The sequence below is a fragment of the Rattus norvegicus genome, chromosome 14 (genome assembly GCF_021556685.1).
Source record: "Rattus norvegicus strain SHRSP/BbbUtx chromosome 14, alternate assembly SHRSP_T2T, whole genome shotgun sequence".
NCBI lineage: Eukaryota > Metazoa > Chordata > Mammalia > Rodentia > Muridae > Rattus > Rattus norvegicus.
This window is the reverse complement of record NC_141547.1, coordinates 13,002,501-13,018,660: the sequence shown is the minus strand read 5'-3', so window position 1 is coordinate 13,018,660 and position 16,160 is coordinate 13,002,501. Positions and strand designations below refer to the sequence as shown.

At 41.7% G+C, this 16,160-nt stretch overlaps 1 protein-coding gene across 1 annotated transcript in view; it reads left to right on the top strand.

Moving 5' to 3' along the window:
- The window catches only part of Fras1 (Fraser extracellular matrix complex subunit 1), a 408,507-nt gene that overhangs the window by 142,371 nt on the left and 249,976 nt on the right, over positions 1–16,160 (top strand). Inside the window, 1 exon segment of the mRNA NM_001415086.2 lies at positions 12,748–12,855. Within this exon segment, the coding sequence (NP_001402015.1) occupies positions 12,748–12,855 (108 nt within the window).

The window sequence follows — 16,160 nt, the reverse complement described above, 5'->3', positions numbered from 1 at the left end:
CAGGCATCATGCTAAGGGCTCTTAACGTGTTATCTAACTAATTCATTTAATTTGCCTTTTCTTGGTAAGTGCCTCTAGATTTTATTTGGTATGTTGTTAGACAAATTCTAAATCCCACGAGATGTCCACTTTGTTTTATTTTTATATAGTCATTATCCATTAGATCTATGCACCCATGTAATTTGCATTGTTTAAAATTCCTCCCTACTTTACTGTTCCCATCTAGAGTCATTGTTATTCCCCAAAGTCTGAAGTATTTGCATTAGTGATTTTTTGGGGGGGCGGGGTTTGGGTTGTAAGGTTTTGTTTATTTAAAATGTCTTTATTTCATAGCGGCTCTGAAAGATATTTTTGTTGGGTATAAAATTCTACCTTGGGCCTGGTGAGAATGTTCAGTGAATAAAGATTTTATCATCCATACCTGATCACCTGAGTTTGATCTCTGGGACCAAGAGAAATGATACCCACCAATATTGTCCCCCCCCCCCACACACACCCCAAATAAATATAAAATATTAAAAATTAAAATTATGTTTCTAGTGTGTTTTATTTATTAAAGTTTATCTTATAACTTTCACTATTTTGTGAAGTTAGTTTTTAGTTTTACCAATGATAATTTTCTTTGCCACTACAAATCTTAATAATATATTTTTCTTTGCTCTTGGTTTTGAAGGTGTGGTTTTATTCTCACACAATACAAAGTGTTCACTTCCATCCACTTGGTAGTCATAGCACTTTTTGTTTTAAATTTATGCCTTTCAGTTTTAGAAAATTCTTTGCCATATTCCTGCAGTTTTTTCCTGCTTATATTCTATTTTCTTGTCTTTGAGGTAGATTGCCCATATGATAAACTTTGTAATCTATTCTGTGAGTTTCTAATGCTCTTTCTGGGTTGCTTGTCTTTTTTGTTCTTTGTATATCAGTTTGGCTATTTTCTTTTTATTTATATTCTCATTTGTCTTTAGCATTTCACTAAACAAAATTACTTTTTTGTTTGAAATTTTGTATTCTTAAAATTCCATTTAGTTGTGTTTATAGGAGTGTGGAGAGATGGCTTAGGGGTAAGAGCACATACTGTTCCCAGCACCAATGTCAGCTGGCATAAAACCACCCGTTCTCCATCTCTAAGGGGTTCTATGACTCTTCTAGATGCTGTGTGCACCTGCATTTCCATGTGCATGCACACACACACACACACACACACACACACACACACATACACACACACACAATTTACAAATAAAATAAAAAACTCTTCATTTCACCATTATGGTAATAGATTCTAGTTATCTGATGAAATAGACATAAAACATATGAAGCTATCATCTTTTATTATTTTCACAAATTTCTAAATGACATAGAATACAATGTTTCCTTGGCTAAATGGTAGCAATGATAGCTACATTCTGGCTAATTTAGATTTTAGTATTCAGTAAATAACTTGTATTTGTGTTTCCCAACAAAACTAAATTTGGCTGTGAGGTCAGAGAGTAGTTATAAGGTGGTTTTCACTCACATAAATATATTCTGGGACATTTGGAAGTCATGTGTTAAGGGGACATTTTTCTTCAGAAGTAAATGTCTTGCTTATTACATGACATCTAAAAGTTATGACCATGTTCACTGAATGTCATCTCTACCACAACTGTTCAGTGTCCAAACAAACTTTCAAATATCTCAGGACAGCATAGCACCTGTCAGGAGTCTTGTTTTACTTGGAGGTGAGAGTAGGTTATTGTGAGGAAGCCGGTGACTCAGGGCACCTGCTAGCCCTGGAGACAGACTTAGTGGGTTGTCAGTGGCCTGGCTGAATATGGATGTAGATTCACTGGATATTCAGTTTAGCTGGGGTTGCTGCAGTGAGCTAGCTCGAGGAAAAGCCAGGGACTGAGGATTCACAAAAGAGCCTCAGACAATACAGCAGGGCTGTGGCATGCTGGAATACAGCAGTAATAGCTTGGCATTCTGTCAGAGATGGAAGGGCTCTTCTAGAGTGAAGGTCATAATTGAGACATAAGACTAGAAGGTGGGATCTCAAACAGTCCAGAAGGAAAATGGCGTCAAAAGGACAGCGGAAAGGAATGAAATGCCGTTGTCTGTAGATTTGGCTCTTTAGCAGCCGCATCTCAAAGTAGCCGTTCCTTATTTTTAGGAACAACCATCCATCCATCCTTCAATCTACCCATGAACTCATTCAAAAACATTAAGTGCCCTGCTGTGTTTTATCCCCGTGGGGCTACAAAGCTGCCTGAATAGAAAGAAATTCTCTTTTCTCTTGGGAAGGGAGAGAGACAACGGAAAACCTAATTATAAAATGAATGATAAGAATCTAGTAGAGAAGGAAGACAAAAAAATAATTTTAATACGGAAGATAATGGTATAGCTATAGTTTAATTTCGTGTGCAAACATTTTGAATGTTTAATTTCCCTCCCTCCCCACATTTGCCGTAGGAATATGAAATGAAGTCTTTGGGCGCTGAACTGATAGAGGGAAAGAAAGTAATTACAAGCTTAAGCTGTAGTGGAATCTCCCAGCATCTGGATTGGAGGGTGACTTTCTAGACATAATAGAAATTTTTTCCCTGTGGTTAGCATCTCGGGAATTTACGAGCGTTATTTTGTCATTGGGGTACTTACTCTCTGGTCAGATTTTCATTGTGTAATAGGATTGTGCTAGAATGAACCAGAAGGAAGCTGCATGCAAGGAGCAGAAGGGTTGTGGATATAAGCTTGGTTTCAGTTGCTTGAGGATTTGGAACGAGGCCATATTATGTGGACAGTTTATTTTGTTCTGTATTTTGAAGATACCCTGTTTTTTTTTTTCATACTGCAGCACTGCAGAAGCAGTTATGACAGAACTTAATGATAGAGCATTGTTCAAACTCTAGGGCACAAGAAATTCGTGTCCCCTTCCTTGGTCACTAGAGATGCCAGGTGAGCGTGCTAAGAGCTGTACCTTCCCCTCTGTCCTTAAAAACAACAGCGACAATGAAGACAGCAACCAAACCAAAGCAAACCAAACCAAGGGTAATCAAGCGATTGTGGTTACGGCATGTGAGTTAAGTCACAGCTAATGCTGGTTACTTACATCCAATGGGCAAGCCACTGTGCCAACAGCAGTAGCTTGTTTCGCCCTTACTATGACTTGAGTGAGTCTCACCTTTAATTTACGGTCTGTAAAAAACTTGACCCAGAAAAACATGTAAATGTGTTCAAAGTCCTCGAGCTGGGGGAGCTGTTGAATGGGATTTTGAAACTAACGTTCCCACTCTAAAATGTCAGCTCTGCTGCTCAAGCCAGAGCGGGGTAACCTGTGCGCACCAAGTCATGTGGACGGGGTGGTGTCCTGGGAAACAATCTCTAGAAGTGCACACTTTATTAGCTAAGATACAGGCAACTAACTTCTTTCAGGGAATATGACTCAGCTCTCTGAACCTCAGTCTCTCCTTCTGCAAAATGAAGATGGTAATTCAAAACAAATCATGCTAAGAGGTTTTAAGAGTGAGTAAAATGTCTGGGACTACTAAGAAGGTGCCGGTTACCTCCATGTTTCCTCTTCGGGTCAAGCAAAACTGGCAAGAACTGCTCTGGTTGTTTGGAAGAGTTGGGGCTCTGTAAATATGAGGCAGAGGGTTGTCTAGCTGGATAAGGAGGCAGGATGAAGTAGTTTTTAATGTCTTGGAGTCTGCATGAAAGTTAGATTTGAGTAGGTCACTCATACATCATGGTCGCTTCATCTGTTATGAAAGCAGGGAGCAGAGCTCCATGGAGCCTCCTCTTGCTGATCTCTAAAAGTCAGCGAGGCTAAGTGAAGAGTGACTTCCGTTGTTGTATGCATTGTTATGGATGCTATTGGAGAGGGGGAAGTGCACCTTGAATCCCAGTCTTAGACCTCCTGCAATGCATGCAGTGAAGGTGTCCTTTCCACAGCTGATTTCTTTATTTGAAAATTTGGGCTCCTATGCCTTGGCCACAAACAGCCATAAGGAGAAGTAGGAGAGTGTGTGGGACCTGGGACTGAGTGGCTCTTGTTGGCTTGTTCTCTGTCCTTCTTGTTTGGTCCATGCCTCCACCCTTGGTACAGTGCAGTTCCAAGCCATCCATGTAAGAACACGATGTTAACTGGCCATGCTCTTCAGGGTCTCTTGAGGGACTGCGTTTTCAGTTACACACAGAAACTAACACTTCCTTTGTGTTTCTTGCTGCTGTTTCTGCATCCTGGCTTAAAGTCTTACAACGAATGGCTTTGACTTTGTCATTCCAAGACAGCTGGGCCCTTCATCCCAGGACGCTGAAATGGGAGAGCTTGCGCCCTTTGGTAAATCAAGATGCTTTGTAAACAGGTATGATCTGGAGCCAACCTTGGAAGTAGGTTTTAAACAGGGAATGGTTTACCATCTTCTGTTTTCTGTAGTATTAACTGGAATTTCTCCTTCTCGAGTGGAGGAACTAATATCTTCTCTTGACAATAACTGCCTTATTCTTTCTCTTTGGGGCTGAGTGAAGAGCTATCCATGAACTTTAAAATGAAACCAAATGAAAAAGGCATTGTTTATCTAAGCTGTCTGTGGAAGGGCACTTGGGAGAGGAATTGAACTCTAAAATAACCTTATGAAACGTATTGATTCGTTTCTTTATGGTACTTTGACAAACAAGGACCATTATTTCTGTGCCCGAACTGGAGCCGGGTCAACGAACCCCCATTTTATGGATTATCTTCCCTGAAAACCAGACTTGCAAGAAAATGAACCTCTGAACCCCAGTTGAATGCTGCCCGTCTTTAGCAGCTTTGAGGGGCATGGAGGGAGTGCAGTTAATTTTTAAACTCCCTGAGTACAGCACAGTTTGTAGATAGCTTAGGAGATTTAGATGGATTACCCACCGCTACATCTTTGGTATGCGGTTCCACCTAAGCACCTACTCCTAGTTCAACTGCACAGTCCGGGTTCTACGTGGGCCCAGGGTTGGCAGGAAGAACAGAGTGCGAATGTGCGTGAATGCAAGCCACCTCGTGTTTTACAAGTAACTTTGAGCAACCTCACAGGTTAGACAATTTATTGTTGAGGAGATAGAAAACACAAGCAAAACAAGTAAAGAAGCAACAGAAGAAAGTCACGGAGCATCCACACCCTGGAACGAATTCCTTTGTTTATTAGTTTTATAACACCGTGATTGTTTCTGTGCTTGTAAATACATTTTACTACAGAACGGTCATATTCTATGTACAGATCTGGTAATTCAGAAGCATAGCTTGCTAAAGAGCTCAATTCCCAATTTTTGTCTGATTCTGGGTCTAAAAAAGCACAGGGAGTTTTTTTTTTTTAAATGGGATGAATCAATCAATAATTAAAGTGGGTTATCATACCGGAAAATTTATGTCAACAGTTGATATACTGATCTTTAGAAGGCTTTAAATAATTCGCCTTCCCAAATTTGAGTACCAGTGAGGGATATATTCGTTGTTTATTTTTAGCATTAATCAAATGCTCAATAAACACTTAGCCAAAAAAATAAATCATGTGTGATCCCACCCCTCCCCCACACAAGTGCTGAAGATCAGGCAAACCTGGGGCTCTGCATGTGCTAGGCAAGAGCTCTACCTCTGAGCTGGGTCCTTAGCCTAGTAACATTCTTTTTTAAAAGCAGCATCATTTTTTAAAATACTTCGAGATAGAGATGGGTCACCTACGGGGACGTTTTATTCACCTATTACTAAAATCTCTTTGCACACATGTTTCCCCGCTGGTTTTTCGGTTTGTCCTAATACAGTTCTCTAGTCCGTAACCTAGTGAGAAGCTGAGGAACGATTCTCCTACAGAGTGTGTCAGATTTGAAGAAAGGATTATAAAGTGATGTAATTGCGGTAGTAACACGGAAAAAAAAAACCTGTAAAAGTTTCTTTACAATGTTATTTCTTCGGATTTTATGGCTTTATCCAAACTTGGAAGCTGTTGAGGGGTTCCTGCCTCCCTACCTTCATAAAACAATTTTATGGGACCATAGAAATTGATTCGTAAAGTTTTAGACCTGAAAAATATATGGTCATCTACCCCGGCCTTTGGAAAGGCTTATTTTATTTAAAATTACCCATAAATTATTTATGTCCATGAGGACATTAATACAAGGAAGTACTTTGACAGGTCCAGTGCTTAGATGAAGAAATATTTTCTTCACGCTGACTTAGACACCAGTGAAGTGACTGTCAGCACCACTGGGACTCAGGAGTGCAGTGTGTTAAATGTTGTTTCTGGAAGCTCTCCCACCCCAAGTAGAAAGTCTGAATCCTGATGGATAAGTTCATGAGGCCAAACAGTCACTTAGGCTTGCTTACTCCCTCAGCCAACATTCAAGAATGGGCTAGGTGAAAGGGGTCTGCAAAGAGGAAGATAGTCAATGAGCTCTCCCTTCTGGAAGGTCGTATTCTTCTGGGAAGGTCAGTAAAGGACGTCAGGAAGGTTTTCTAGTTCCACAGACATTTCACCCTTGGATTAACGTAAAGAAAAGTTAGACTTTTGTGAAAGAACGTCAAATCTTAATGTTTTAGAAGGGCCTGTTTAGATAAAGTCAGCTAAGTCCTGTGATGCAGGTATTGTGGACTGATAGTCCGGGAGTCACTGTGAAAATAGCTGAGTGTGCAGAAGAACTCAGAGTCTGTTGTAGAAAGTTACCTCTCCAGAAAGGAAGGCAGATGAGAGCCACAGTTCTCAACCTTCCTAAGGCTGCCAGCCTTCAATATAATTCCGTATACTTTGGTGAACCCCCCCCATCCCCACTAATTATAATATTATTTTTTTGCTACTTCATAACCATACTTTCTGCTACAGTTATGAATTATAATGTAAATAGTTCTGGAGTTAGAGGGTTGCTAATGAGGTCACAACACACAGGTTGAAAACCGCTGGTCTAGTCCCCCACTCAGCATAAAGCAGCTCATACTTTGTGGTATGGCCGTTCACAGACTGATTTCTAAGGCAGCCGGGCACAGGCTTGTGTGGCACAGTTTCCCACTCACCTAGGTCCTCTCGAAACCTCCACTACAACAGCATTAGAAACTATCAAAAAATTTAGATATCTTTTATTGACCTGTGAGCAGTGGAAAGTGCACAAAAATAAACCATGGTACATTCCATTTCTCTGACATGAAGGAACAAATAATATTTTTCAGCATGTTCTCTGTGCACTGAAGACTCGTTCACGAGTGTAGGGGCAGATGTAGTTACCTTCTACCTATGTCCATGTGAGTCATGGTGTCTTAGTGAGTCAGTCTATGGCAGGTCACCACTTATTCTGAATCCTTCTCCATGGTATGTCCTGGAAACATGGTCCACATGCTCTAACAGTTAAGAACACTGCACATTAAAGTGTAGAGGGTGGTGTGGGTGGTGGGGTGGTGGGGTGGTGGGTGAGGTGTAGCATTGGGTACAGAGAAGAGTAGATATTGAGAGAGTGTTCTCTGTATTTAGCTTCAGAGTCTTGTGAATATGCCTTGCCTGTGTTGAGTAGCTGCTCATAAAGAACATTCTAGAAGAAAAGAAAAAACAAAACCAACCAAAAAAAACCGCAGCAGCAATAGCAAAACCCTTCATCTCCATAGTCTTCCCAAGGGTAGAACATACCAGTCGATTGTCCAGTGCCCAAATGAACAACATTTTCACCCCTGAAAATGTACATATGATAGCATTAGACAGACTGAGGAAGTTTTATATATATAAAACACACATATATGTGTGTGTGTGTGTGTGTGAGTGTGCACATATATATGTATGTATGCAACAAGAATATAAGAAGAGGTCATAAATTTGAAGGCAAGCAGGAGGGGTATGTGAGAGGTCTTGGAGGGAAGAAAGGAGGTCTTGGAGGGAAGAAAGGAAGGGCAAAATGTAATTCTGTTATAGTCTTCAAAATAAAGGCAAAAATACAACAAAACTGCACAAGAACCAGTAGATTTCTGGGAGTTTGCTTTTACCATCTGCCTAAACATCTCTCAGTTCAGAAAGAGCGGCTGCTAAGGCACAGTGTAACATTTGGAGCCCCTCCCAAATATTGCTACAACATATTCATTTATACTCTTGGTTCCAGAAACAAAAAAAGCAAACAAATAGTTAATGGTAACAATGGAACCCTTCCACCTCCAGATTCATCTGTGCCTCCCACTGCAATGGTCTCAGCCCTCAGAACAGCAGCATACCAGTGATGTACTATGTTTTTGGTTTTTTTTTTTCCAATTAAGTTTTTCCTTGTGTAGAACAGAGATGGGAAGATGGAAAAGCCTAGCCTTTACTTTTGGGACCACATTCATTCTGGGAAAAGGAATCTCTCAGAGATATCTGTTGAATGCTGTGCCATATTAGGAAGCATTTAGAGAAAAGAAAATGAATAGTCTCTCCATAAGTAACAAGCACGGTTCATATATCATTGCTCATATGGTCCTTTTAGCAACTTTACTTATCTTACTTTTGCAGCTCTGTAGACCTGGGACATAGCCACTTCACTGAACAGCATATGTACAGTTAACAAGGGTGACATTAGCTTTGAACACAGCCAGCTTTTTCTGAGCCAAGTGCCCATGTTGCCTAAGAACATTGTGACTTGAACAAGTGGGTCAATTTCTCTTGACCTCTCTCCCCATTTATAAAAGGAGAGCTATAGTGACAGTAACCGTTTCATAGAGTGTAGGCCAGCTTGGTAGAGTGCTCGGATCAGAGTCACTTCTTGTAGCCATCTAGGACCAAGACGGGTGTGGGGAAAACCAACCACAGCTGCTCAGCCCCATGAGATGAGCGCTTCCTCCTTTCTGTCTCCTCTCTTTTTTCTGGTAGTTGAACCAATGGAAACTTATCCCTGTCTAGCTTACAAATGTATGGACTCAGACTATGGTTACTTTATTTGACTTTGACAATTACTGGGGGGCAGTACCTTCTAATCTACTTTTCTGCCTCCTGGCCTGGCTACTTCCCCAGTGGTTTACCCCAAATACTTGCTGTTTCTCCTGGCAATGTGCTGCCCACCTCAGGCTTTCGCCTTCTATTGACCAATTAACTTGGGTAGCAAGGTTACATAGCATCATTTGGTATATGAGATGATCTCCTTGTTGGGGACAACCAGATCTCGGGGGCTAGTACTTAGCATTGGAATATATATGACCAACCCACTACATTTCCCTCTTTTTGCCTAATAAAAAAGGCTCTTTTACAGTAATAAACAACGGATAGTAGAAACAATTATGAAACCATTATGAAAACTATTAGGTAAGAGTTACATTAAAAAGTCCCATCTGATTGTATTTGACAGTCTTTGGATAAAGTATTCTATTATCTATCCTATCTTGCTGAGTTTAGAGTTCTGTATCTAAACCATTTTTTTCATTACCAACTTAAGCATCTAAATCCTGTAATTTTCAGAACGTGCAGTTAACAACCTTAAAATTTTTAAGGAAGGTTAATGGACTGCAAACTTGGGATTTCTATGTTAGAGTCTTGAAGCCAAATTCTCTGTTCCCAGGAAACCCCAAGTTTTGTGAGTAAGGCCAACCACTAATTGGGAACCACTGATGCTACAGAAGGTTTTCTCTTACATCAAAGCCCCCTGATGGCACACATCAATCTGTAGAAGAGAGTGTGTTCCTCTGTCTTTGATAGGGTTGCATTCTGGCTTGTAGTAAATTGGAAGCATAAGTGATTAAGTTACAGCAAAGTAGTTGCTGAACTTCATGATGATGTGGTCGACTGGGAGCTGGGAGCTTTGGAGAGCTGTGGCCTTCTGCCGTTTCTACCATCAACAGAATCATCTTACTGCACATTTCTATCTCAGGAAAAGAACAAAATTTAAAATTCTAACAATGCTCTCTAATGAACAAGTATATCTTTGTACTATCCTCCAATAAACAAAAAACAGAAAATTGTGACCACCCGTACCTTCATAGTAGCAAAAATTAATATTCGGTCAAATATGAGGGGACTGTAACCTAGCCAAGTTAAGGCACCAACTTTTCCACCCACCAATGTCTCAGTTCATCCCGAAGCTGAATCTTTCATGAAATTCTTAGGCAAATGGATGGAACCAGAAAAATCATCCTGAGTGAGATATCTCAGTCACAAAAGAACACACATGGTATGCACTCACTGATAAGTGGATATTAGCTTAAAATCTTGGAATACCTAAGATACAAAGTCACAGACCACACGAATCTCAGGAAAAAGGAAGCCCAAAGTGTGGATACTTCAGTCTTTCTTAGAAGCAGGGACAAAATACTCATGGGAGGTAGAGGGTGGGAGGGGCTTGGGAGGGAGAGAGGAGGGGGAGTTAAGGGGGGGATCAGGTATGGGAGGAGACTAGGATGATATACAGAGGGTCAGGAATTTGAACAGAGGTGTATAGCTTTGGGGGAAGTCCCAGATGGTAGGAAAACAAGAGGCTCCCAGGACCCAGTGGGGATAAGATGAGCTGAAATGCCCAACAAAGGGGAGGGAGGACCTGTAGAGACCATATCCAGAGGTTAGGCAAGACCCATGGTTGGGGGATGGAACTATCCAGTCATCTCCAAATTTTTAACCCAGAATTGCTCCTGTCTAAAGGAAATACAGACAAAATATGGAGCAGAGACTGAAGGGAAGGCCATCAGAGACCGTCTCACCTGGGGATCCATCCCAAATACAAACACCAAACCCAGACACTGTTGTGGATGCCAAGAAGTGCACGCTGACAGGAGCCTGGTACAGCTGTCTCTTGAGAGGCTCTGCCAGAGCCTGACAAATACAGGGCAGATGCTCACAGCCAACCATTGGACTGAGCTCAGTGTCCCTAATGGCGGAGTTAGAGAAAAGACTGAAGGAGCTAAAAGGGTTTGCAAAAGGGAAGAAAAATAATATTAACCAACCAGACCCCCCAGAGCTCTCAGGGACTAAACAACCAACCAAAAAATACACATGGAGCAACCCATGGCTCCAGCCACATATGTAGCAGAGGATGGTCTTGTTGGGCATCAATGTGAGGAGAGGCCTTTGGTCTTATGATGCCCCAGAATAGGGGAATGTCAGGGCAGGGAAGCAAGAGTAGGTGAGTGAGTGCAGGAGCACCCTCATAGAAGCAGTGGGAGGGGGAATGGGATAGGGGGTTCCTAGAGGGGAAACCTGGAAGGGGGATAACATTTGAAATATAAATAAATAAAATATCCAATAAAAATAATTTAAAATTGTGTATATAAAATGTTAAGATACTTCTCTTAACACGTAGAATAGTGCTTCATTGGATGGAGAAGGAGAATATGGCTGAGAAAGTTTAGGAAGGAACAACCCATGAAGCAATGTCTACTCCTTAAGCACCTCTGTGGCAGGCTCAGGAGAAACAGTGTCTTAAGGGGCTTATGATCTGGTCTTGCAAGGCTACCAAGAACTTGAATTAATGCTATAAATTGTGAGAGTGTCCACAGACATAGTGGGGTTGAAGAATGGTTGAGCATCTGTGCCCTGCTGGGGTCAAGGTCAAAAGTGATTCACCCCCCAAGACGGAAGCAAGTTGAGGCTTCAGGAATTTGCTTTGGAGAAGTCAAGGCCGAGCAGGGACTTCAGGAAGGGAGTGGGACGTGAGAGATGACAGTGAAGCCTGTGGCTTGACCTGGGACTGTGAGATTCAGCCTGTCCTTGGAGATAGGGCAAGGCCATGTAGGGTCTGCAATTTATTCTGTTGGAGCTGAGCACATGCCACAGAGAAGCCCACAGACAGCGCTCTTAAAGTAGGTTAGCCTTTCAGACCCAGTCAAGGAGCAAATGTGGCTATCCTTGAGGTAGAGCAAGAAGGTGGATTGGGAGGGCTGTGTCGCTCATCGTCCTCATTGCTTCCACGCAAAGCCGTGAGAGCCACCTCTCAATACCAGAAATAGATTTCTCTCAGATCTCGGAGAGAGCTGGGCCCAAAGGGACTTTAAAATGAGTCCAGTGGAGGTAAGGATCTATCATGACGGAAGACAAGGAATTATAAAGACATCTCTGAGACCTTTAACTGAGCCTGGATTCACTGCCATCACAGCCATTGTATCTTCCTTTCCAAATCGTTGAATAATAACACTAGATGGTTAGTTTCTGTGCACTTAAGTCCCCCGTGTTCATGCCGAAAGGAGTGGTGAGATCCGTATGGATCCATCCGCACTTAGGCTTACATATTAGTACCCAGTGTTCCTCTGCACAGTAAGCAGGGTCGCCACCCAATGCGTGTGTTGGCCAACCTGTCGTAAAACACTGAGTTGCTCCTTCACATCCTTCTTGCCACTGCTAGATGCTGAAATGCATAACAGCCGAATGCTAGCAAGTAAAGTTGGCCAGACGCTTAGTATTTAGTGGAAAATCCTGGGTTTCGGATGGTGGCTAGTGCCCGTCAACGTGTCATCTTGTTTGCAACCTGCTCGGATGGCTTCTGCTAGTTAGCAGCATAAGGAAACCGCAAGCCTGCGAGCCCTGTGTCCTCCTGAGGTTTCAGGACAATCAATAGTTTTTACTCTGGGTATCGACAGCTCTCTGCTGAATGCCCTTGTCTTTGGCTACGTGGGCTGACTGTTGTGAAATGGATTACACGCTTTTATTGCCACTCGGGGTTTAATCAGGGCCCAGCATGTCCTGTGTGTGGTGTGCCTGTGACTTTCTTTTGCCTTTTTGATCGCTCGGGACATGGGGCTATTGATGGTGCCGCTTTTGTGACTTGACTGATCAGTTTTGCATTTTTTTTTTTTAACTCAGAGCTTCTGCTTTCTTGCAGGATGCCACAATTTGGAAGCCTGATTCATGCCAGAACTGCCGTTGCCATGGTGATATTGTGATCTGCAAACCTGTTGTTTGCAAAAACCCTCGGTGTGCCTTTGAGAAGGTATGGCTTCCTAATTGTATCCTAAACTTACCAGTAAGCCAGCCAGAGATGAAATTTTTAAATCTTTCGGGCTATGTTTTTATTATCTATTCCATTCTCTAACTGGAAGAGGAAGGAAGTGTTCCGTGGGTAAGCACACTTTCACTCACTGACCATTTATTCCTGGCAAGGCACCTGGCTAAAGGATTTACAAATGTCACTTCATTTAGGATGATGGGAGATTAGTGCCGTTCTCCACTTTACAGTGAGAAAAGTAAAGCCTGGAGACTTTAAGCAATTAGCCATGACTATACAATTAATAAACTGCAGTTCAGATATTTTACCTTTCTGACAGGTGCCAGAGCTCTTGACAGTGGTCATGGCATCTCATGGCGTTGACTGGCTTGAAGTCAGGAGTGGCTTCTTGTAAAACCAGCTTGGGTCTACTGGCAGCATCACTATACTGCTTGACAGGAGAGCCCCACCCTCAACCCTGCCCCAGACTCCACCATCCCCCTTATCCAAGAAGGGAAGGACATCTCCTTTTCATCTTTACCTCCTGTGAAAGGCCCCAGTTTTTCCTCAGTATATATCTATTTTCTTAGAAAATTGTTTTTCTAGATGCTGGCTTTTCTCCAGTCCATCTGTTTTTAAAACTCTTACCTTTTAAACATAAAAACCCGAAACTCCCTGGAGAAGAATGCTTATTTTCTTTAGAAAGCATTCTGTCACTTTCACAAGGACAGTTTGTTTTTTTCTGGTTTATCCCCTTCCCCCCAACAATTAATTTTGAATCTTTCTGTCTCTAATGGTAATAAAGTTCTCTCCTCTTCTCCCTAACATTAGAATGAAAAATGTGCTTTATAGATAGTTAAGGCTTCTACTGCTGTGATAAAATACAATGGCCAAAAGCAACTTCAGGAGGAAAGGGGTGTTTTAGCTTACATAGGTCAGATTGTAGTCCACTGAAGGAAGCCAGGGCAGGAACCAGGAGGCAGGACCTGAATCAGAGGCCAGGGAGAAAAGCTGCTTATGGGTTTGCTCTACATGACTTGGTCACCTTGTTTTTTTATGTACCAGGACCACCTGCCCAGGGTTAGTGACAATGCCTATAGTGGGCTGGGCCTTCCCACAACAACCATTAATGAATTTAATACCCCACAGACTTGCCGACAGGCCAATCTTATGGGGGTCATTTTCTCAATTAAGAGTCCCCCTTCCGAAGTATGTCTGTGTTTGTGCCAAGTTGACAGAAACCAACCAGCATAAATATCTTTTAATTTCTGCATGGTATATTTCTGAGAAGCAGAGAGCTTATAGACGTTTAAGTTAGCTAATGTTTTATTTTATGCCATGAATCCTTCTATCTATGGAACACATGTTTCTACTCAATCGCCGTTTATAAAGACCATGAAGTCATCCCTTCTCCTTCTTGACACGAATGTTTATATTATTACAGAAGAGGTCCTAGGTTAAATGTCAGAGAGTAGAGATTGTATTGTTGAAAACTAAACATGTTTTTAAATTTTTTACTATCATATATTAATAGTCCGAAGTAATGGGGTCCATTATGGTATTTCCAGTAAAAACAGAGAAACTCTTTGCCAGCTGTTCATCTACCTTGGGGAATGATAACCAGATTAAATAAACAACTAGAAAAATGTAATGGCAAAAGAACAATCAATAAACGGAAAATGAAATAAACAGACACTTTAAAGGAACTTCAAATAGCCAATAAATGCATCAAAACTGTTTCATATCTTTAGTCATCAAAAGAATGCAAATCTAAACTTCTTTTATACCAGGGGTCAGTGAACTAAGTATCAGCTTATTTATATTAAGTAAGAATATTTGGGCTGGAGAGATAACTCAGTCAATAAAGTGCTTAAGTTCACAAACTTGAGGTCCTAAATTCCATCTTTAGAATCCATGTTAAACAAACAGCAAAACACACAACTGGGCATAGTGGTGCACTGATAACTCCAGTCCTAGGGAGACAGAGACACAGAGATCCACGGAGCTCGCTGGCTAACTTAGCCCTTGAAAGGCCAACGCAAAGGGATTCTGATTGTGAGGCCAGATTCAATTCCTCTCTTAATATTTTGTTAGTCTCTTGCTTGATCTCCCTGCTTCATATTTTGAGCTGCCTTGGCATTCTCAAAATAATGCAACATACACACACACACACACACACACACACACACACACCCCAAAAAATAAAAAAGCAAACCACCCACCCAACCATCCAACCAAAGAACAGTGGAGTACAAAGGTCTTATGGTAGAAGTGTATGTGATATGTGCATGTACATATGCATAACAAGTCTCCCGATTTTCTTTCTCTCTCTCTCTCACTGTCTCTCCCACACAAATGTATATATAGATATACACAAAACATAACTAATGGTTTTACCTCTTTTAAATGGCTAAAATATCAGGATATAATTTTATAAAAAGTGTATGAAACTTGTGTTCTGTACCCATAAAGTTTTATTGAGACACAGGCAGCCTCACCTGTTTCTGTGATGTCTTGAGCTGTTTTACTACCTTCATGGCAGCTTTGGAGCTCTGAGGTGCACAGCATGTGGCCCCCAAATGCTAATATTGGCTCTCTGGCCCTTTACAGACAGTTGTTCTGCACCAAACTCAGAACTCATTTTTTCCTACTTTTTCTCAACTCAGTAAAACCTGTTCTCCCAATTCCTCTGGCCAGATAACTTAAGTCACTCAGCACTCCCCGCTTTCTGTACACGTCCAGCACGCTTGCAAACTCCCCAGCTCTTTGTTCTTAGGTTGCATCACCGGCGAGCTTTCTCTGCCCTCTGCTCTCACACTGATCTTTCCCCTGGATTGCCATGGCACCTCTTAATCAGCTTGGCTGTTTATGAAACTGCCCTTTTTCACTGTAACAGTGGTAAGGTGGTGAAGATGACCCTATTAAAATCGAAGCCAGCTCACGTTGCTGTCCTCTTGAAACCCCTTCAATGGCTTCCCTTCCCAATTAGAAATAACTACTCACAATGTAATTCATATTGCTGTCATAGACCTCTAATTAATCTTGTTAGCTTTTCTTTTGCTCACTCTGATTTAGAAATCGAACCTCATTGTTGCTGCCCGAATAATGCTCCCCACACGATCACACGTGTTTATGTTTGTACATGTGCACACGCCCCCTCCCCAACACACACACACACACATACAGATACACATCTGAGAAAGAACACTTTCAGTGGGAACAGGAAAGGGCAAACTTCTCACAGCAGAAGCATGCATGACACATGGATATCGTGTGTGTGTGTGTGTGTGTGTGTGTGTGTGTGTGTGTGT